Genomic DNA, 21,810 nt, shown 5'->3' on the forward strand with positions numbered 1-21,810 from the left:
TGTTTTGAGAAACTTCCGTGAAGATCCATCGTGGAAAAATTCGTCGAGTGTCAAAAAAGTTGCAGTCGCATCAAATTGGGTGTGGTCACGTCAAAATCGGGTGCGGCGTCAAAAAAAGACAGAGGCGACAAAAAAAATCACGCAACAAATGCGTTTTGTGGATTTTTCACCGTATCACGAATTTTCTTGACGTTTTGCACATTTTAAGGCGAAGCGAAATGGGACAGATTCGCACATCACTATTTATAAGTCTGATAATAAGTAAGATATGATTAAATTATCACTTACCTTGCTATGATTTCAAGAATAGATAGAAAATTACCATAAAGACCATATTTATCAATGGCTGCAATTTCTTCTGAGCTCGGTTCCAACAAAAAGTGATGTTTCTCAGTTTAAGATTTATTTGATTTTTATGAATTTTTTGGCAAAACTTTTCAGTAGCTCAGAGGTCTTGAGATCAATTTGAAACAATGTACATCCACATGGACCTGAACTGAAATATTTTTACTTCTCAATGGTGGCATTAGGTGAGAAAAATTTAGAACATTTTTTGGTTTCTAAAGGGCATCTAAAACCAAAAAATGAATTGTGCAAACGTGCTTATTGAATTGTGTAAAAGTGCTTCTCCGAGCACTGGTACATTTTACATTTATTTTCTATTTTCAGTGGTTTCTGAGAAGTTGCCATTTTTGACTGCTAATTGCAGGCTTTTGGCTCAACCCTAAGGTTAACAGAATACATGAAGTTTGAAGAAAATTCAAAATTCAGACAGTTAGGGACACCTTGAAAGAGAGCTGTTGAGCTGAAAGCCTTTTATTAGCAGTCTAATCTGCTAATTTCTCAGAAACGAATAAAAACAGAACATGTATGTAAATGGCAAAAGTGCTTAAGGAAAAGTCTGAATACTTTTTAATCAATCAAATGTTGGGGAGCTACATTCATTTTAACAAATCTGCAAATGTCTACAACCTTTTTTCTTTCTAAAGGCTTCTTCCAGGCTTCGGGCCTCTTCTTGTATCCTTTCTTCAACACTTCTCTTTCCCATTCCAAAATTTCTTAGAGTCGTAAGTGTAAATCTCCGCATTGTTTTCCACCTTTCTCCATTGCTCAAAATAACACCTGTAATATGGAAATTAATGTTATGAATAAAGAAACCTCATAGCTATTAAAGACTCATTATAATGTCATTTTGTGTTTTCCTTTTGGATGTGTTTCGTAAAACTATTTCGTGACAAAGCATAATACTTTTCTGCTTTGTTTTCCTGAGTTTAATAAAAATATTAAGTTGAAGTAGAAATATCAAGTGGAAGTTTTTTTAATAAAATAAGAAATGAAAAAAGACTAGTGTTTATTAGTGATGGGCGAAATATTTCTCCAGGCATGGATTCGCGCCGAATTTCCGCGGTTCGCCATTGGCGGATTGTTTCGCGAAACGGATGAAAAAATTTGCAGCGGAAAAATTCGCCACACGTCAAAAAATTGTTGCGGGCGTCAAAAAAGAATAGTCACGGGCGACGAAACAATAGCCGCGGGCGACGAAACAATAGCCGCGCGCGACGAAACAATAGCCACGCGACAAAACAATAGCTGCGGGCGACGAAACAATAGCCGCGCGACGAAACAATAGCCGCGGGCGACGAAACAATAGCCACGCGACAAAATAATAGCCGCGCGACAAAATAATAGCCGCGGGCGACAAATTTTTTTTGTCGCACGACATTTTCGCCGTTTCGCGAATTTTTCGCCGTTTCGCGGATCTTTTGAAAGATTCGCGAATTTTTCGGCGAAGCGAAACGGAGCAGATTCGCTCATCACTAGTGTTTATCCGATTAGTTACAATTATTAGAAAAAAAGGTTTGAGACATATTAAAGGATTAACACAATCATGCCCACTTTCATCTAAAGGAATGTTATTACATCATTTAGGAATAGGGTTGTCACCTGGTCGGTATTTTACCAGCCTAGCCCGTAAAATATCAGCCAAGGCCAGGGGTCAGTATTACAAATTTAGTGGCATTGTATCTTCCTGTAAATTTGTAATTACTTGCATTATGGCCCTGGTCCTCTCCTCTTCTCTTCCTGTATCCCACCTGCCAAACTCACAAAATTGCGGCTTGTTTGGGCCGATAGGTCCAATCCTGCCTCTTTAGCATCATGGCTCACCCCTTCATGGACCTGCCCCCTCACCAAGCACCGTTTGTATAATTTATAGGATATTCATTGTTTTTTCTGTATTCTCTGGATCAACTAGCAGTTCCTCTGGATCAGCTAATAGTTTGGCAGGTTATATATGTGCATTAAGGTTGAACTTGGGCATGTGTCTTTTTTCAACCTAACTTACTATGTTTTTATGTATTACTTACGGTACACAATAATGCATCACTTATTTTACATTATAAAAATATTAAAGGAGTCCCATGAACACAAGGCTTTAGGCTTTTTATAAAAGTCAAAAAGTCTTTAATATTCTTATGTTTGTTTAACCCTTTAACTGCATTGCTAGCCACTTATTTTACCATTTAATCAAAAGGAAACCTTAAGCCTATAATCTATGTGCTGCCACTTAGAAATATTTATGCCAGAAATGCAGATTCTGCACTGTTGATAGTAAAAGTCAACACCTAATTCCTACTAAGGGGAGTAAGGGGTGTATTTATTAACATTGGAGACAGACATCACCAGTGATGTTGCCCATAGCAACCAATCAGATCTTTGCTTTGTTTTCTAACTTGGTTAGATGACTAACTAGGTCTAGGAAACCGTTTAAATTGAATTGCTGATTAACTGCTATGGGCAACATCACTGATAATGTTTGTCTTAAATGTTAATAAATACACCCCTCAGTGTTTCCCGCAATTTTTTGTAGCTCCCTATCAACAGATTGGGAAGTCCTCTTAAGGAATCACACTTGTAGTATGTCAACCTGTACCTTAAAGGAGAAAAAAAGGCATTTTGGCATTTTAGTACCAATAGATTCACCACATTAGTGCAAGATAGAACGCTATATTTATTCTACAGAAAGTTTTACCATACCTGAGTAAACAGTCCTAGAAGCTCCATCTGTTTGCTTAATATAGCAGCTATGATTTTAGCTTGGCCTCAGTAGCTTCCCTTCTGCAGGTCTAGCTGCTGGTAGCCACAATTACACAGAGTTGGGAGGGGAAGCAGGAGAAGGGAGAGAGACAGAGCTGCACAAACTTGTGCCAGTGCCCTCAAGGATTTTTCTGAGAGCAGGAAGTCTGATACTGAAGAACATGTGTACACAAAAGAAGACAAGAAATCCTGTGTTTCTTTTGATAGAGGACTCTGAGGTTTCTACGGCTTTATTTACATAGACTTTTCTGATAAAGCTTACTTACTTTTTCCTTTTCCTTCTCCTTAATCAGTTAACAGGATAATAATGTAAGTAAAGGTAAAAATGCTTACTTCTATATCAAGGAAAACCCTAGGTTCTAATGTGACATCACTTCCCTTTTGTCATGGTCAAATAAAGAGCCCAACTGGTGTCTGTTCATGACGTGGACAAACATAGATAAAATCCCATGTAAGCAAAAAAGGCTGTGTGCACCATATCAATAGTTTTGGGGTACACCACCAAAATATGTTTGTATATTGAAAGTATGTCATTCTCAGCAACTTTCCCATATACAATTAGTCAGTCCTGTAATGATTTTAAAGCTATTTGTAAATGTAACTGGAGCTAAAAGCAAAATTTGTTTATTCCCTTTAATTCAGACTCTTGAGTATATTAAAAGTCAGTTTTCATCCATCTTTTGGCTGCAGCAGCAGGGGAAAAAAACACTTTAACAAACAAGCAGGAATAGACCGCAAAATAACTTTGTCTTACCATAATTTTTAAATATCATCTCAGAAACCCCCCCTTCTCCTCTGTCACTAAAGACATCACTGTTGTCAATCAATGCTTCCTTCACAGCATCGTACCCAATGAGAATGATTGATCGATGACCGCCCAGATAGAGGGTAAACACAGGTCCATAGGTTTTACTTAGCTGCATGGTAGACAAAGGTTCAGTATAAAATGTATTTGTTGCCACATAAATATAAAAAACTCTATAGCTCATTTACTAGTTTTATTTTTATTCTGGGTGTTTTTTGTGATGCTCAAAGCAAGATGTGTTTGCATGTGTTTGCTTTTTGAAACATGTGTCACAAAAAGCATTCCATTATCCTTTTAATGCTGTATTAACAAGGCAAATAATAACAGAGCAAACTTCTTGCCTACTGAATCCCAAACAGTACTTCTAAAATCCCTACTCACCTCAACACAGGAGCTAGGAATTTCCGTAGTGCTGACCTGTAAGAAATTACCTAGCAGTGGAAATGCGGTTGGCCCAGGGGGCAGGTTTTTTCGTTTGTTATTGCCCCTCCATTTGACTAAATAAAACAGGACAATAACACAAGCAGCCAGAAGAACTGTCCCTGCTGAATCCATTGCCATTCTAACAATGTTACAAAAGCTTTTTCACTGGGTATTTAGTGTATAGTCACCTTTAGCACTATATGAATCTATAGCACACGCTGTGAGAACTGCAGGGCGTGGCTATGTTCGGTGCAGGGTTACATGTACAAAAGTTACGTAACAAAAAATGACCTCAGGCAAAGCTGGCATTTTAAAGGCACAAGAAACAGATAAGAAATTTCTTAAACCTGGAAACTCTCACCTTTATGTTAGAGGGATAAGTTTATTATGAACCCCCTATTCCAAATTTAACAGCAATGTACAAGTTGCTTTGTGGAGTATATTCAGTGTTGGACTGGCATGGAGGGGCCCACAAGGGCTGCCTCCTGGGGGCCCCCACCCCAGTCGCAGGATTCCTTATGCCCCCCGCTGCATACCACACCATGCTGTTTCAGGCAGGATAAGGTGGGAGTGCTGGCACATGTAGTTTCAGGCAGAAAGCTGGGGAGCACATAGTGGGAGCAGGCTCGGGTGGAGGGGCCCACTGGGGTTCCTGCCTGGTGGCCCTCCACCCCAGTTGCAGGACTTCTTCCCTCCAAGGGGTGTTTTGGGCCCTAATGCCACCCAGAGGCAGACAAGGGGTGCCTCACGCAAGTTTCTCAGCTTTCCTCATTGCAGCAGCCCCTGCTTCCCTACCTGCGATGCATACCGCACCTGTGAGGGAATCACTAGCAGACACCTTTTCAGGCAGGAAGAGGGGGGCTCCAGCGCACACCGTTTTTAGGCAGGAAGTGCGGGGAGTGCTGGCACGTGTAGTGGGAAAGGCTGGGTTGGCAGGGGCCACGGGACCCACTGCAGCTAGGGCCTCCCAGGTTTTTTCCCTGGTGTCCCTCTGGCCCAGTCACTTCCTGAGGATATTGTAACTTAGTTTGGTGCTATCAGCTGATAAATCTAAAATGGCATTACAATGTGTGTGAAGATTAAATCAATTTATGGTTTAACTGAAGTGACCGTTAAACCATAACTATTTTCAATATAGTTAGTTATGGTAAAATGTCATCTATAAAGGCTGGAGTAGACAGATGTCTACTTCCTGCTTTCAGCTCTTTAACCTCTTAGTTAGTCAGTGACTTTAGGGGGTGGACACATGGGACATAACTGTCAGTTAGTTTGTGAGCATGCAGGACAGATTTAAAAGCAAACTTACTGAACAGTTATGTCCCATATGGGCCCCCTCAATACACTGATTGGTTAATGACTGCTAACAGCTTAGAGAGCTGTAAAGGAGGAAGTAGTGCTCTGGCTATTATATTAGACATCGGTCCACTCCAGCCTTTATAGATTACATTTTTGCCCAACTAACCATATTGAAAACAATTTTTTTATTTTGCGCAGTCTGTTAATTGTACCCAGTTTAATTTTTACACTGAACTGTTCCATTAAGGCGCAACCAATGAAATGTAAAGGCAAGTAATTAAGCAGTTACTTGCCAGCAAGTAATTCTGTGTCTAAAATGTGCTACTGAATTTAAGCCACTTTAGTAAACGGACCCCTAAGTATTTGGCTAAATATTTCTTAAATGCCCCCCCCCCCCTATTTACTGGCCTAATTTGATGTTGTACTACACAGCTTTGAGGACATAAGTTGCGCACATAATAATAGGCGTGCCATACATACATTACATACAAGTAAAGTAAGTAGGAAAGAAGGCAAAAAGGAAGTAAAGACAGTAAGGAAAATACCGCCTTAATTAGCGCGCATGCGAAAAGTAGCGCACACGTTATTTAGAGCGACTAAAATATCGCATGCAGTATCGCGCGTAAATTAGCGCAAGTGTGCTTATAGTGAATCGTGCGTTAAGTCGCAAAAATGTAGACGCGATAACATTTTTAACGAACGATATAAATAGCGCACGTTTTAACGCACTTTAGTGAATCAGCCCTCATGTCTGGTAATGTATGTGATAATAATTTCCTTCCTGATCTAATTTTACAGTTAATTCATGCCTTGAAATTCATACCAAGGTTTAGAAGTTGCACCTCATACAACACTCCGTTTGTCTGAAATATGTCACTGTTGATGCAATAACATAGCAAACTTAGTAGACATTAGTGTATTGCTGAAATATCAGGTGAGTGGTGACAAAGGGAATGATAGCACACAACAGTTACGGGGAATGATGGCCCCATACCAGTAGTTAGTCAATAGTAAGCTTTTTTTGTTGTTTTGTGTGCTGCTTTTGTCTGTTATCCTTTTTATTTATAATATATTCTCCTATTCAATTATATCTTTAGGAGTTTTCCTGATTGGGTGTTACTCTCATATCTATGACTAGGTGGGGATAGAAGCATTTGGCAATACAAACCATTTCTTTTCTTTGCCTAAAATGCTGGAATCTTTTTTACACAGCCCTGTAAGTGTGGATCTTCTTTGTAGCATTGGAATAAATATACTGATGGACTGCACCAGTGTATTCTTCTACAAGTGAGGACCAGCATTCAGTGATATCGCCTTTACTGTACAAGCTAATTCAGAAAGCCTGAGGCTAATGGCACATGGCATCATCCCAAAGCACACATTACACTTATACTATCAGGTTTAGCTATTAGGGCTTTGGCACAGGTCATTATGTGGTCAGGGCAACTTGCAGTGCAGCAGTAAAATAGAGACTGAAGTTTATCAGAGCACAAGTCATAAGGCTGGGGGCAGAATATGTCTAGCCTCATGTCAAATTTTAAAAATTCTGTTCAGTACAGGACTCTGCAGGGGGATGTATTTTGAAAAGAAACCTTTTACCATGACAGAATGCTTTTATTGTAAACTGAAGCTATTTAGTGGCAACTGGAGAGCTTAGAATAACTCTGGTGCTATTTTTTGATTCTCATATTTATCTTTTCATTTCAGATTTTTTCAGGTTGGAGGAAAGTAGAACCAGTTTTTAAAGTCAAATCTTCATTCCCCAATTATTCTCCTTGCCCTAATTAATAACCACAATTGTCCCAGGTGCCAAAGACAAAAGCACATGTTAAAAAACAACCTGTCTGGTGTTGCCTTAACCTTATGCATCTCCCATCTCTGCTTGCCTAGCAATCCCAGAAAAAATGGTGTCCCTCCTCCAATCCTGAGGCCCATGTGACTTGGCTATACCATTTACATATAAGCAATCACACATAATTTTTTTTAAGGGAGGTAGCACGTTCACAGCACACACACATAACATACACACACAACACACAATTTTCCAAATGTGCACAGGAAATTCAGTAGTGTAGTACTGGAATTTTTTGACCTAAACAAGTCATAATCCTCAGTTACACATATTATCTACTGAAGCATTCAGGAAACATAGGACTTAAAATCAGTTGTATTTTCATGCAAAAAATAAAAATTGTCTCAAAAAACAGACTATTTCCCTATATTATGGAAAACATGATATTTATTTATTTATTTACAGTTTTCTATTGTCCAGAGTCCTCTATTTTCTTACAGAAGGGGAATTTAACAAAAATTTAGACGGATTAATAATGCCCCTAGAGAGAGCATAAACTATCGACTGGTGCTGATATTCTACCCATTGTACTTGCTCAGAGTGACGGGTGATGCAGGCATCTCTTTACAGCCTTAGCCAATTCAACTCAAAGTCTCTTCTTCATCTGGTTCCTCAAGCTTTGGACCTGATTCCCTCATTACTGGCTTACATTCTGTGTTGTGCACTCCACCTCAGCATTTTGTGTCTTTGTCCTGTAGCATATAGGGCTCCTACCTCATAGGTATTGGACCATTGCCAGCAAATGACAACCTTCCAGGTTCATTCACCTTCAACAGACTGCCAGGGGGTTGGGGGCTCAACATAACATGAATGAGAGTGGATAGGTTCTGATGCCTGAACACAGACTTATAGCAAAACTTGTTGGAATGGAATTTCCCTTAGTTAATTTGATTTTAAATTTAGATTCACTAATGGACAGGCCATATAATTTTAGCTCAAAATTACAAGTCATCAGAGATCATAAGGTGGGAACAACTTGCATTACTGATGTATAAGGACATAAAAATCATTTTTGAACATTAACTTTTTTTATATTATGCTTCAGCAGCGAGGGACTGCATACATCTTGTAGGGCCATGGTTGTGAAGCATTGGTCTTTGGTTGTGGAGTAATCTTAATGGTTTCTGCAGGCACAGTGGGTTTTAAAGTGAATTTTTGCAAAATGCTAGTGAGAAATATGAAGAGCTCCATACGAGCCAGTCCTTCTCCTGCGCACATACGCTTTCCTGTGGAAGATATCCGCAAAGGATATGGTATTAGAGTCAAACATACCAAGGTACTATCACACTAAGGTTAACTACGATGCAGGTTTATTGTTTTTAAAACCATATAAATACACATTTAAATCCACATATAGCAGAAATTCTCATGAGGGGGCATCTACTACTTGCAGGGCAGGGTACAAAGTGCACCCTACGGGCAGCCAATTGCAGCAGGTTTCGGCTCTTTGTTTCGGATCATAGAATATAGGGTATTTATATGGCCGCCTGCTACAGGATATTGGTAATGCTTATAAAGCACACCATTGCAGTGCTTACATAAGTTATCCAAAACAGTGCCTTTCCCTACCTGCGGAAAATGGCATAAATGCATCATTCTTCTTAAAGCAGCCATTCTCATCTAGAAAGTGTCCAGGGTCAAACTGATCTGGATTTTTGAAGTATTTAGGATCCTTAAGCACAGACGTTAGTACTGGAAAAACTGAAGTCCCCTACAGTGGAAATAAGAAAGAGCAGATGTAAAGAGGAATGTTTTACAGTTTTATAAATCCCTGGGCCAAAATTACACAAAAATAATAATAATAGGATAAAAGTTTTGATATAAAAGGTTTTACCATATAGCTTTCTAACTGGCTAACATGGTACAAAAACAGGCATTCCTGACAGCAGGATATTTGGGGTTAGTTTCTAATGGGGCAAAGGCATTAGTCATAGTCAGAACTCAGCTCCCAACCTTGGGAATGTCATATCCTCTGAAGGTTGTGTCTTTGCTGGTTTTATGCTCCAGTCCAGTTGGTACAATGTCTGCAAATCTCTGCACCTCATGGATCACAGCTTCGGTATATGGCATCTTGATTTTGTCCTCAAATGATGGATAGCGATTTTGGCCTATAACTTGATCAATCTCCTTGTAAACTTTTTCTAAACAAAATAAACACAGAATTAAACATTTTAGTGCTCGTGTTAATAGTACGTGCCTAGCTATTTAGCTACATTAAATTCAGTATGTTGTCTGTTACAGGGGTTCATTTATGAACAATGGGCAAATCTGCAGCTAAGCAATTACTCATAACAATTATTATTATTATTAACATTTATTTATAAAGCGCCAACATATTCTGCAGCGCTGTACAATAAGTGGGTTAAAACAATTAAAACAACCATTTTGATTGGTTGCTATAGATTAATAACTGAAATGTTGTTTTTAAATATTTTTATACATGTTACATTTAACTTGTTTACAATGTGCAGCCAGGATACATGATTCAAATACCCCACATGGTGGTTAAGCATATTTTGACAACTGAAATCAGTATCTGTATTGAATCAGTCAGTCAATTAATACATTTTTCTGACATTCAAGAAATCCTTCATAGATGGAGAAAATATCTTACTGTAGTTTTTCATGACTCTGAATCAGTGACATAACTAGAAGTTAGTGTGCCCTGCAGCAAAGTAATTTTATTGCCCCCCCCCAAACCTTTGGAATAAAACATTTATTGCACTGTTTAACTTTGGTAATAAAGCATTTTTCATAAACTCGGGTAACATGCATTGGTGCAGTAGTTAACACTGATGTATTGCAGTGCTGGGGTCCTGGGTTTGATTCATGAGAGTTGTATGTTTACTGCATGCATGGGTTTCTTATGGGTTCTCTAGTTTTCTCCCACACACAAATTTTGAAATGGTGCCAATGCAAAACTAATCATTCACAGACCAAAGTCTATATTTTATTAAAAGCCTTGCAAGGCATAGTTTTCAAAGGTTAAAGGTTGCTCTTTTAAGAACAAACAACAACGATACAAAAATACAGTTCAACATAATTATATCACTGGTGCATTAGTTTAAGAAATGACTGATCAGTAGCAGTTACAGTTTCAGTTACAGTTAGTAATCAGCCATTTGTTTGCAATTTGCACATGGGTTTTTCCTTCTCTGTATTGCCTCAGGTCTCTGTGTAGAGAACTGCTGCTTCCCCTATGAATACAGTGCTGACTGCTGTAGTCAGCACTGCATTGGTGGGAGAGGGTGAGGCATGTAGGCATCACCACTACCACCTCCTTGTCCTTCCCATCTACCCTGTAGCAGGACAGCGCTCTGCTGTACCTCCTGACCATCAGCATCCAGTGCATGCTAAGTGAGCACTAAGGGATTTGCTCTTGCACCCTGGGGTTAACCTAATGACCGCGTATTTGTATGTCTCACATCTTCTGAAGTATTATTGTATACTTAAAAGAAAAAGTAGTAAAAACTGGAAAGTTGTTTCTATCCACTTTGGTAAAGCATGATTTTTTTTTTTTTTGTTTGAGCGGGTGTATAGAAAGAAGTAAACGCTCTTACTTCCCCTCCACTGATTTTATGTGACCTGAGATAATTCCAAGTGTCCTCCACTTCGTTTGAATGAAAAAATAGGCCTCAGAGCTTTTGCTAGTTTGCATCAACAAATCCCTACAATTATTTTTTTCTCTTTCTAAAGGCCAGTCTGCCATTAGAAAAGTATTCATTCTGTATGCCACTTTACTGTTCAATGTCTATTAGGGTTAAGTCACCGAGCAACTTTGTTCATTCTGGATTGTACAGGCAATACTGTATACCATAGGTCCTCTCCCTCCTTGCTACTATCTCAGGATCTCATGTACCTTATACTGTGCTATGTTTAAGTTGAACACTCTTTACCCTTTCATAAAAGGAGTTAGTCAGATATCAGGTAGACCAGCAAACCTTTGTACTGCTCCTATAAACTAAGAGACTGAAAGACAGAAACAGAGAAATTCATTGAATCATGCCCCCCCAGGCCATGAATCTTGGTAGTGCAATAAGTTTTCACAGGTTTGCCCTTTTGAGCTGAAGAGTAATAGTACACAGGTTTCAGGCATGACACAAACATGTTTTTTCAAGATAAAAGGCTGCCACAAAACCAGACCATCAAGCAGATGCAGTTTAAAAATAGTTTTTTTAGGGAAACAACATCTCAAAAAAGCAAGCTTTACGCATAGGCATAAAACACATAGGACTTGTTTATTTGAGATGTTTTTTCAATAAATAAATTAGTTTTTAACTGCATCACTTCTGCTTGATGGTCCAAGTTTGTGGCAGCCTTTTATCTTGGGGAATGAGCACCTGGATACCTTCCTCTATTGGTAAGCCTCCCCTTGTATATATTATGAACTGGATTCTCTTTAGTTGTAACACAAGTATGCTTAATATTGATGTCCAATATAGTACATTTAATCACCTCCTCTCCCTGTGATGTCCTGATATTTCTAATAATTAGCTGCTGGTAGCTTCTCTTAAGTAGCCACTGGAGTAAGGCGTGATGAAAGCTGATATATAGAGGGGAGCAGAAGAATGAAGGGCCCTGAAGGACAGGATAAAAATTTCATATTTAATGCACCACTGGACTGAAAGCCAGGAGACAGAATTTTAGTAGTGAGGTGATAGGGCGAGATTTAGAGGTAGGATTTTTAGAAAAGTGTTTATTAATTGGTGAACTTTCACCCACTAATAAATACGGTTCTGAAAATCCTATAGGTATCAATAAAAAGTGAGTGAATTTTTCTGTGGTAAATTCTAATCTCACATTTGATAAACCTGCCCTTTAGTCCAGCATTCTTCATATAGGAAAATGTATGTATTTAAATAAAACAACTGCGTGGGGTTGTCTTGGGGTAAAAGTACCATAATCAGTAAACCTAAATATAATTTCCTGCATTTTGTAAGTGATTTGCAAAAACATGAAATTCATTGTGTAGAACAAAGAAGAAGGCATGGCTATGACCATTTACAAAATTGAATGATTATGTAACGATATATCATTTCCCTTACTTGATAGAGGTTTCATATAAAACAATTAACCAAAGCTAAGGAGTATAAAATGCTTAAAACGGCTTGTAAGTTAATGCATGCTATGTATCAAATCATCTAGGAGTGAATGTTTTACAAATGTAACCTGGTAACAGGCAATTTGGGATACAGTGCAATTTTTTAAATGCTTTATTGTTGTAGGGAAATGATCCTGTACTCAGATTTTACTAGTGAGTCATATACAGTGTGGTGGTGTGGGTTATATGACATGATATGTGGTAATGCGCAAAAGAAAGATTACCTTGAACTTCTGGGTATTTGAGAAAAATAAGGAAGGCGTATCTCAGAGTTAGACTTGAGGTCTCTGTCCCAGCAAAAAACAAATCAAAGATGACAGCAAACAAATTGTCATTGTGGAATTCAGTGTTAGGATTCATCTTTTCCTGTGAGAAGTTAAAAAGACAAATCTGTGCATTTGGCTTTGTGGAGCTGAGTACTCAGAACGAATTCTTCTCTATCTGTCTATCTATCTAATCTGTCCTGTCTAATTTATCCATCATGTCAATTTGTCTTTTAAATGTCTGTACATTTTTTCAGTACAAAGGATACATTTGGGTACATTTGGAAGCAGTAGGTAATGTCCTATAAAATGGTTGTACAGTGGGAGATACAGCACATCTGTGCGTTTGCCTTTATGGAGTTCCCAGCAGTAAATGCATCATTGACACATGGGAATATTCTAGCCTATTTCAGACTTAATGCCCACCCCACTGTAGCACTAGATGAATGGTGTTATTTTGTAAATGTTTCTATGATATGCCTTATTTACTAATTTACTAAAGTGCAAAATAGTGCCAAAGTTCCTCATGTTTTTCTGACGACAGCTATATTAATTTTAAATAAATATTTCAACTGACAGCTATATTAATTTTAAATAAGTATTTCAGCTTCCATAAACACTTACCTTCTCCATTCTGATCAGGAAACAGTCTATAAAGTCTCTTGGACAGTTTGCATCCAGCGTGTCTTTGTGGGACTTTGCCTCATCCTTCACAAACTGTTTAATCTTGTTAAAATATGTGAAAATATTTTGGTGGGGGCCAGGAATGTGTTGTGACAGGTTTGGAAACACATTGACAAGCTGTGACAAAATAGTGTTATTGTTAACAGAGTGAACAAAAGTTACATAACGATATAAAGACTGAAAAAGCGATAGAGACAGAGATATACTGTATGTACCTGTCCAAATAAAGAGTTCAGCAGATTGATGAGCTCCCTCATGCACTTCAGCAGAGTAGTAAATTTTTCATCCTCGTAGTCAAATCTGTCACCAAATATTATAGAACAAATAATATTGGAGACGGCTGGTCCCAGCAGGTTCACTGGGTCAAATGGTTCATCTGTTTTTATTGATAAAAAGTCAGTGTTATGACTTACAGAAAAGTAAAATGATAAAAGAAACAGCTACAGGAGGAGGTGTAGGTGAGCACTGCGCTTATAGGCTGCCATAGGCAAAAACCGAGTGCAAACGCCTGCACCACTTCCTGAAGATCAGAACACAGTGTGCAGAAAAGTGGCCAATTGTGGCCTATTTCGGCACTCTGTACACTGCTTTCTGTTAGGTAAATGACCCCTATTATATTTCTGCTACTTAGGGGCACATTTACTAATCCTCGAATCCGAATCCCGAATGGGAAACAATCGTATTGGAAACGAAAATTTTGCGATTTTTTGTTTCGTCGCTGTCGCGGTTTTTCCGTATTTTGCGCGACTTTTTAGTCGCCGACGAAAAAGTCACGCAAAATACGAAAAAAACACGACGGTGACGAAAAAGTCTCAAAAATACCAATCATTACGAAAAAAGCGCATTTGGATGCTTTCGGACATTCGTGGATTAGTAAATGTGCCCCTTAGTGTTTTAAGGGAACTTAGCATTCTAAGGGGGGTAGTAATCAATGGCTCTGATTTCTTCTGAGCATACACTTAACAAAAATAAAAATTCTGCAAATTGAGGTTTTTTTCCTATTTTTTATTCCTGACATTTGAGGAGCTCAGCAGTCTTCAAATCATTTTCAATCAGGTGCATAATAATATAGGTTTCAACTGAAATACTTGCATCACTTCACTTACTTGAAATTTCTCTAGTTTTCTTTATTTTTTTTTAAATGTGAAAATGTTTACAACCTTTTTTCTTTCTAAAGGCTTCTTCCAGGCTTCGGGCTTCCTCTTGTATCCTTTCTTCAACACTTCTCTTCCCCATTCCAAAATTTCTTAGAGTCGTAAGTGTAAATCTCCGCATTGTTTTCCACCTTTCTCCATTGCTCATTATAACACCTAAAATGTTTCAAATTAATATTATAAATAAATGAACCTGCTTGCTATTAAAAACCCACTGTGCTGTTATTTTTCCATTTTTCCTATGACTGTATTTAATTAACTATTGCAAGAAGAATGGAATAATTTTGGGTTGTTTTCTGAGTTTGATTTTGTGAATAGGATCTTTTAATTAAATAAGATAAAAAATGATTTAAGAATAGTGTGATACATTCAGTAAAATGAATATAAGAGAAAGTTGTTTTCAAAATGTTAAGGTATAATGAAGGAAAAAAAGAATTGAAGCATTAAAATGTATGTTTACTTCCATCTGAAAAAGACATTCGCCATTTGCTTAGCATTTGTTGCTAACTGATAGCTGTGATGGGACATATATGAAATATTATCTCTTACTGTAAATTATGAGAATTTTAGAAGGCACAAGGTGTAGGCCTTGTTAGGTGCTGTCTAATGTCCTTACATATTACAGAAATGGGTATATTTTATACATTTAAATAAGTGATGTTCCTTAGACTAATGTCATAAATTTGGTTTTCTTCACCGGCAGAGGCTATGCCCCCAATACAGACCATGTTTGCAGATGGTGACATTTATAGCATCCATGCATGTGGGGTAAATAAAGCATATCTTTTTTTCCTTTACAGTAGGCAGCAATTAAACAATGTTCTTATTGTCCCAGATGTATCAGTTGTATCAGTGCAATTACCTCTGCTTAGCTGCAATTACCCATCTGTGCACACAGAGAACCTGTTTTGTTAGAGAAATTCTAAAGAATGTATTTTCACACAGAAATCCAATCTGTGTGCATGCTGATGGGCTGATCCCGTGGCTTTCAGTGTGCGCTAAGGGGTTCTCTGGGTAAGACTTCTGGTCTATCAATCAGATGGGTTTTGTTACATTGCTTCAGGAATCAGAACCAGCAGTGCCAAAATGTAAACAGACACTGCTTTCAATAGCAACTGCATTTACAAATAACTGTTAATGTTTAAAAATTTTATATTGAAAACAAACAGAAGGATTTGAAAATAAGGGCTTTTGTCAGTTTTCTTACCATGTTCATCAAATAAGACCTGAGAAATCCCAAGCCTTCCCCTGTCACTAAAAACATCACTTTGGTCAATCAGTGCTTCCTTTACAGCATCGTGCCCAATGAGGACGATTAATCGATGACCTCCCAGATACAAGGTGTACACAGGTCCATAGGTTTTACTTAGCTGCACAGAAAACAAAGGCTCAGCATGAATTTTATGAAATAGTTAAAACTTCTGTGTGTTTTTTTGTTATTGTTGCCAAAATTATATCTATAAAATAATGAATTTTGTTTTGTATTATAAACTGTACTTTAGAAATCACAACTCACCTGTACAAAGGAGCTAGGAATCTCTCTAAGGCCGATCTGAGGAAAGTTGCCCAGCAGTGGATATGCCGTTGGTCCAGGGGGTAGATTTTTTGATTTGCTTTTGCCCCTCCATTTGACTAAATAAAGCAGGATAATGACACAAACACTCAGAAGAATCGTCCCTGCTGAATCCATCGCCATATTTACATTAGCAACGCTGCAATAGCTCTTTTCCTGTTTACTACACAGCCACACATAACACTGCTTGAGTCGCTCACTTTGTGTGAACACACGGGGTGTGTCTATATCCAGGGCACGGTTTCCTCTACTGAAACTGCATAACAATGCAAACGAATGGAATGTGTAAACTGATCTCAGACACAGCTGTTTTAAAGGCACAAGTAACAGATAAGACATTCTGATACTCTATTCTTTATTCATAAATATCATTCCACAGAGAATCCTAATAATATGATTTATATGATAATATAATAGTGTCTACAGAATATTCCAAGAAACAGAGGTAACTTTTTTATTTTAACAAAATGAACGGCTGTTAATTTCTTTAAAAGATTTTATTAAGCCATAGCAATAATTCATACTCTGCAGTCCAAAAACCTGAAAAACCAGCTATACTGTAGATTAACAAGTCAGCAATTAATACAGTACAAGTGCCAATTCTAGCCTGATGTGGAGGTAGGAATGACTCTCAAATGTCCCCTGCACTTTCGGCTGGATAGGACAGGCTGAGAATCTCAAAATGTATCCATCCACTGTTCTTTCCACAGTTCTAACAAGTTCTATCAAGTTTCACCAAGCCTTGTATTTAATTGAAAGATTTGGGTCTGCCTCTCTCCCTTGGTCTAGTTCATCTCCTGTTGATCTGATTCAGGAGGTCTGTATATTGAATCATATTCATAGGGACTTGATAGACACATCTTACACACATACACACACACACACACACACACGCAGCCTTTATTTGAACCAAATAATGAAGCACACCGGGTTCCTGTTCCATTTGGATGTGCCTAAAATAAGGGCCATCCATGTGGGGGGGGGGGGGGGGGGGGGGGGGGACTCCAGGGAAAGAATGGAGCAATTTTCTACCCTAGTTGTGCTTGTGAACAAAGATGTCTTTGTAATTGGGTCTCCAGGCTCATAATGTTGTACTGTGGTTTGTGGAGAAACATTACCATGGCAATGGTTTGTGGTGGGGAGATGATCTCCCCCTGCCCCGTTTGACCTAATAGAATTGTGGAATATGTTAATCTGCTATACAGATGAAGCATTAGCTGCCCTATAAGGTGTCTGGTTACAACCAGCTGTGATTTAGCAAGCAAAAGCTGCAATGAAAAGGTCAACACTGGATGTCCCCAGTAATCTTAGTCTCTCAGTACACACTGTAAAGCCCAGGACTCCTGGCCCTGTGACCGTGCTTGCTGGAATGCCTTTGATCTTCCTCAGTTTTACATTTGGTTTCTGTGCTAATGAAGGGTTAGCACTGGGTTTTAAAACAATGTACAGGCAGTCACAGATTATTTAAATGTGCAGAAGTGTCATATTCCTATTTGTATGCAGCATTTTAATTAGTGGTGACTGATAAGTTAAAAACCATAGGAGAAACATCTTCTCTGTTTTCTCACATCTCCATATCTTAAGTCTACTAAAAAAACCATTAAAACATTAATTAAACCCAATAGGATTGTTTCAACTCCAAAGAGGATTCATTATATCTTACCTGTGATCAAGTACAAGGTACTTTTTTATTATTAAAATAAAATCATTATTAAAAAATTGAACTATTTAATAAAAATGGAGTCTATGGGAGATGGCCTTCCTGTAAGTCAGAGCTTTCTGGATAATTGGTTTCCAGATAATGGATCCCATACCTGTATATGAAGGCCATTCGTTTTTGAAGAAAAAGTGTCAACCCTGCTTGGTATGCTATATTGTCAGGGGTGCAATAAAGTTTGCTGCTAGTGACACCTGGATGGTATTTTACTGGCATAGCTGGTAAAAATAATGGCTGATGCCAATGTTATTAATAGGGAAGAAAGAGAAAATTATAGGAAGGCTGTTTTTTTTTCTCTGGAAATGTTGTCAACACTATGTGCCACTGTGTGAGGCAGCAACCACATGCCACCCTGGCCACCCTGCCCACCATGAGCATTGTGTCCACCAGTCTGCCAAGCAACAACTTTTTTTTCAATTTTTTTTTTAAATTATTTTTCTTAATTATTCAGAATGTTTGAGTAAATATATTGTACATATTGCATAGTATGCAGTATGTGGGGTGCACGTAGCATGGCTTTGGCAAGGTAGATCTCTCCTGCATCATCAGAACATGCCTGTAAGGAAGTAAAATGCAGATTCATTGTATAAATATTTAAATTAAAATCAGTGTGAAAAAGGACTTCTGGCAGAGTGTCAAACAATAAAGTTTATTAAAATGAAAAGGGAATAAAGAAGAAGAGGAAACAGAAGAGCTTGCCCATTCTGACAGTGTTAGTGACAAAAAGAAGCAGCCTCTGTTAGGGAGAGAATAGGCCTGAATCCAGCTGGACACTGATATAGAGTGGAGCCCACTGGGATTGTGTAAACCATTGAGATAATAAAAGCAAGTTTTGTTTAAGAAACAGAGCCTTCCATAAAGTTATTTGTGTGCATTTCACATATCTGCTGGTCCCTGGGACAATTAGGTACCAGAAGCAATCATTCAGACCTCGTGCGCTTGTTGCCTAGGGGCTCTGACAAGTAGCATGTTGATCACTGACTTTAAAACCCAGGAATCTGCATCAAAACCCAGAAGTGCCGTCATTCGTAACATTTACAATCTGTGCCTCATGTAGCATGTTTTATTTGATGTACAGTGGGTAAACATTTAGTAGCAATTATATCTAGAAAAAAAAACCTTAAAACCACTGAAACTTTTAATCTATGGAAATTTTTTTAAACAGATTGTGTTGTGGGAAAACATGTGTTTTAAAAAATGCTCAGTTAATAGCACTGTTCTAGCAGAATCCTGTACTGAAATTCATTTTTAAACAAGAAATTTTGAAATTTGACTTGGGGCTAGACATATTCTTCATTTCCCAGGGTTCCACAGCCATGAGATTTGTGCTCTGATAAATTTCAGACTCTCTTTACTGCAGCACTGTAAGTTGGAGTGATATCACCCTCCTCCCCCAGCAGTTCTGTTGTGTAACGCTGGCTCCTTCAATGCGCTGATATGGCTGCCTACACACCAACATTACAGCTTAAAAATACATTTATTGGTTTAAAAATAAGAAAGTAAATGGTAAAATGCATTATTTGCAATGTACAGAGTGTAATTTAGTAATATAAACTCCATAAATATATACACCAAAAAAAACATTACAGAATCCCTTTAAAGGAGAATGCAACTCAAAATTTAAAAAGCATACTGCCCAATAGTCCTCCTATTGTTTAGTAAAAAACGCCACGCTTTTGGCTCACCTAATCAAATATTTACTCAGTCACACTTACTTCACATTTTCTAGAACAGGCAGCCATCTCTAAAAAGGTATTCTCCCTTACTTTCCCTCCTTGCTTCATACTGCACATGTGTTTCATTCCCTCCCCCACTCCCCTCTGCCAGATCCGCTTCTGGTTGGCTGGTGGGCATGTGTAGCTCAGAACAGCAGACAGGATCAAGTTACACACATGCTCAGAGAATAGGAAGGCTGCCGCTGGCACCTACAGGAAGGACAAAGATTTCAGTGATGTCACTGTAGTCTTCACACTGCTGTAGGCTGCCAGCACCATATCTCAGAGAAGCAAGCAGGGATCTGGGAATTTAGATATGCAGTAAGTACTTAAAAAGAATAGCACCCAAGCAGGAGGTAGCCAAGCCATGACATGACTTCAGAGAGTAAGAGACATGACTTCAGACAAGTAAGAGAAACAATAGGTTACCTGAAAGCAGCTCTAATGTGTAGCGCTGTCTCTTTCTGAAAGCTCAAAAACTGGCACAATGCACTGAGATGGCTGCCTGCACACCAATATTACAGCTATAAAAAAATAATACATTTATTGGTTCAGGAAAAAAAATAAATGGGAGGGTGAATTATTTGCTATGTACAAAGTGTAATTTAGTAATAAAACTACACCATAAAAATGATGACATAATCCCTATAAGGCACACTGATAACAGCAATAAAACTGCTAAAAATAAAAGTGCTGAATAATGAAAAAGACAAGGAAATGTATATGAATCAACCATTTTCCTCCTGGTCTCATTTTACAATTAATTCTCTAGTACTTCAATTTGATGCCATTGAGGATATTGTTGAAATAGCAGAGAAGTCAATAAAGAGAGTGGTACAATATGGAAGGGTAGAAAAGCATAGAGCAGTTTTGGCATATTATGCGGACCTTGAGTATGATATAATGCTTGATATTCTGAGACAATTTGCCATTGGTCTTTGCTTTTTATTTTCTGTGGGTCTTTTTTTTTTAAAGATTTAACTTTTTGTTCAGCAGATATCCAAATTACCCTAGCTACCAGGCAGTGGTTTAAATAGGAACACAACAGTATAGATCAGTGCTGTCCAACTTGTGGTACCAAGGGCTGGAATTTTTCTGGCCTACATGGTGAAGGGCCAATAATAGAAGACAGTTTTGGCCACTCCCCTTTTTTAAACCACACCCACTTCAAACCACACCCATGTTATCACAAGAGGTTTTAAGACCATACCCACATTAATTGTGGGCCTCCAGTTGGACAGCACTGGTATAAATCAATGGAGGACACACAAGCAAGCAAAAAATATAAAATAAAAAATGAAATAAGGTCCAAAAAAGCCCAAATATACTCCCATACAGGTACATAAAGCTACAGTTAAATGGCAAATTGCAATTAAATTGCAAATTCAAAGAAATTTCCCTTGATAAAGGCTTTTCGCTGACTGTATGTACTATATGTAATCAACTGAATTGTAATGCATTTGCAATATTGTGCTGTTTTGAGACGCTTTCAGAATACCTGAAAATACATTTGAATTGCTCCCTATTTTAATTTCTGTAGATAAAACTGACATCTCACATAATTGTGCAAAAATGCAGAAGGGGCATTCTCATGAGATTTACAAAAAGTCAGTTTTACCTGAGTGATTCACAAGGGTAGCGATTCAAAGATATTTTCAGGTGCTTTTACCTGTGGGTAGCAAGATATCTCAAGGGTGACAAAATGACCCATCTTGTCTGATTTCATGACACCCAAGAACACCCTTACTGATGTCAGAAATAATTTGCATTGCCAAAATTGCTCCCTAGTGGTAGATATGAGAATAGCACCCAAGCAGGAGGCAGCCAAGCCATGAAATGACTTCAGAGAGTAAAGCTGGCCATACACGCTCGGTGCGTGTATGGCATGTTGGCGAGTCGACCGATATCGCAGGAAGCTGCTGATATCGGACGACTCGCCGATCGGCCAGGTTAGAAAATTTTGATCGGGCGCCATAGAAGGCGCCTGACCAAAATCTGCCGTCAGGGCTGAATCGGCAGAAGGAGGTAGAAATCCTATTGTTTCTACCTCCTTATCTGCTGTTTCAGCCCTGACTGTGTGTGGCGGATCTGACGATGTTTCGTGCGAACGATGGTCGCACGAAACATCGTT

The 21,810-nt window shown here is 38.4% G+C and overlaps 1 protein-coding gene across 4 annotated transcripts in view; it reads right to left on the bottom strand.

Annotated features, from left to right (window-relative positions):
- The window catches only part of cyp2a6.1 (cytochrome P450 family 2 subfamily A member 6 gene 1), a 29,373-nt gene extending 12,791 nt beyond the window's left edge, over positions 1–16,582 (bottom strand). The window contains 9 exon segments of one of the 4 annotated variants that reach the window (NM_001127069.1): positions 7,832–8,698; positions 9,042–9,183; positions 9,426–9,613; positions 12,798–12,939; positions 13,461–13,637; positions 13,736–13,896; positions 14,681–14,830; positions 15,882–16,044; positions 16,191–16,423. In NM_001127069.1, the coding sequence (NP_001120541.1) occupies positions 8,514–8,698; positions 9,042–9,183; positions 9,426–9,613; positions 12,798–12,939; positions 13,461–13,637; positions 13,736–13,896; positions 14,681–14,830; positions 15,882–16,044; positions 16,191–16,370 (1,488 nt within the window). In that variant the 5' untranslated portion in view covers positions 16,371–16,423 and the 3' untranslated portion in view covers positions 7,832–8,513. 4 annotated transcript variants of the gene reach the window in all.
- Between the last annotated feature and the right edge of the window lie 5,228 nt (positions 16,583–21,810).

Source organism: Xenopus tropicalis, chromosome 8, assembly GCF_000004195.4.
Source record: "Xenopus tropicalis strain Nigerian chromosome 8, UCB_Xtro_10.0, whole genome shotgun sequence".
NCBI lineage: Eukaryota > Metazoa > Chordata > Amphibia > Anura > Pipidae > Xenopus > Xenopus tropicalis.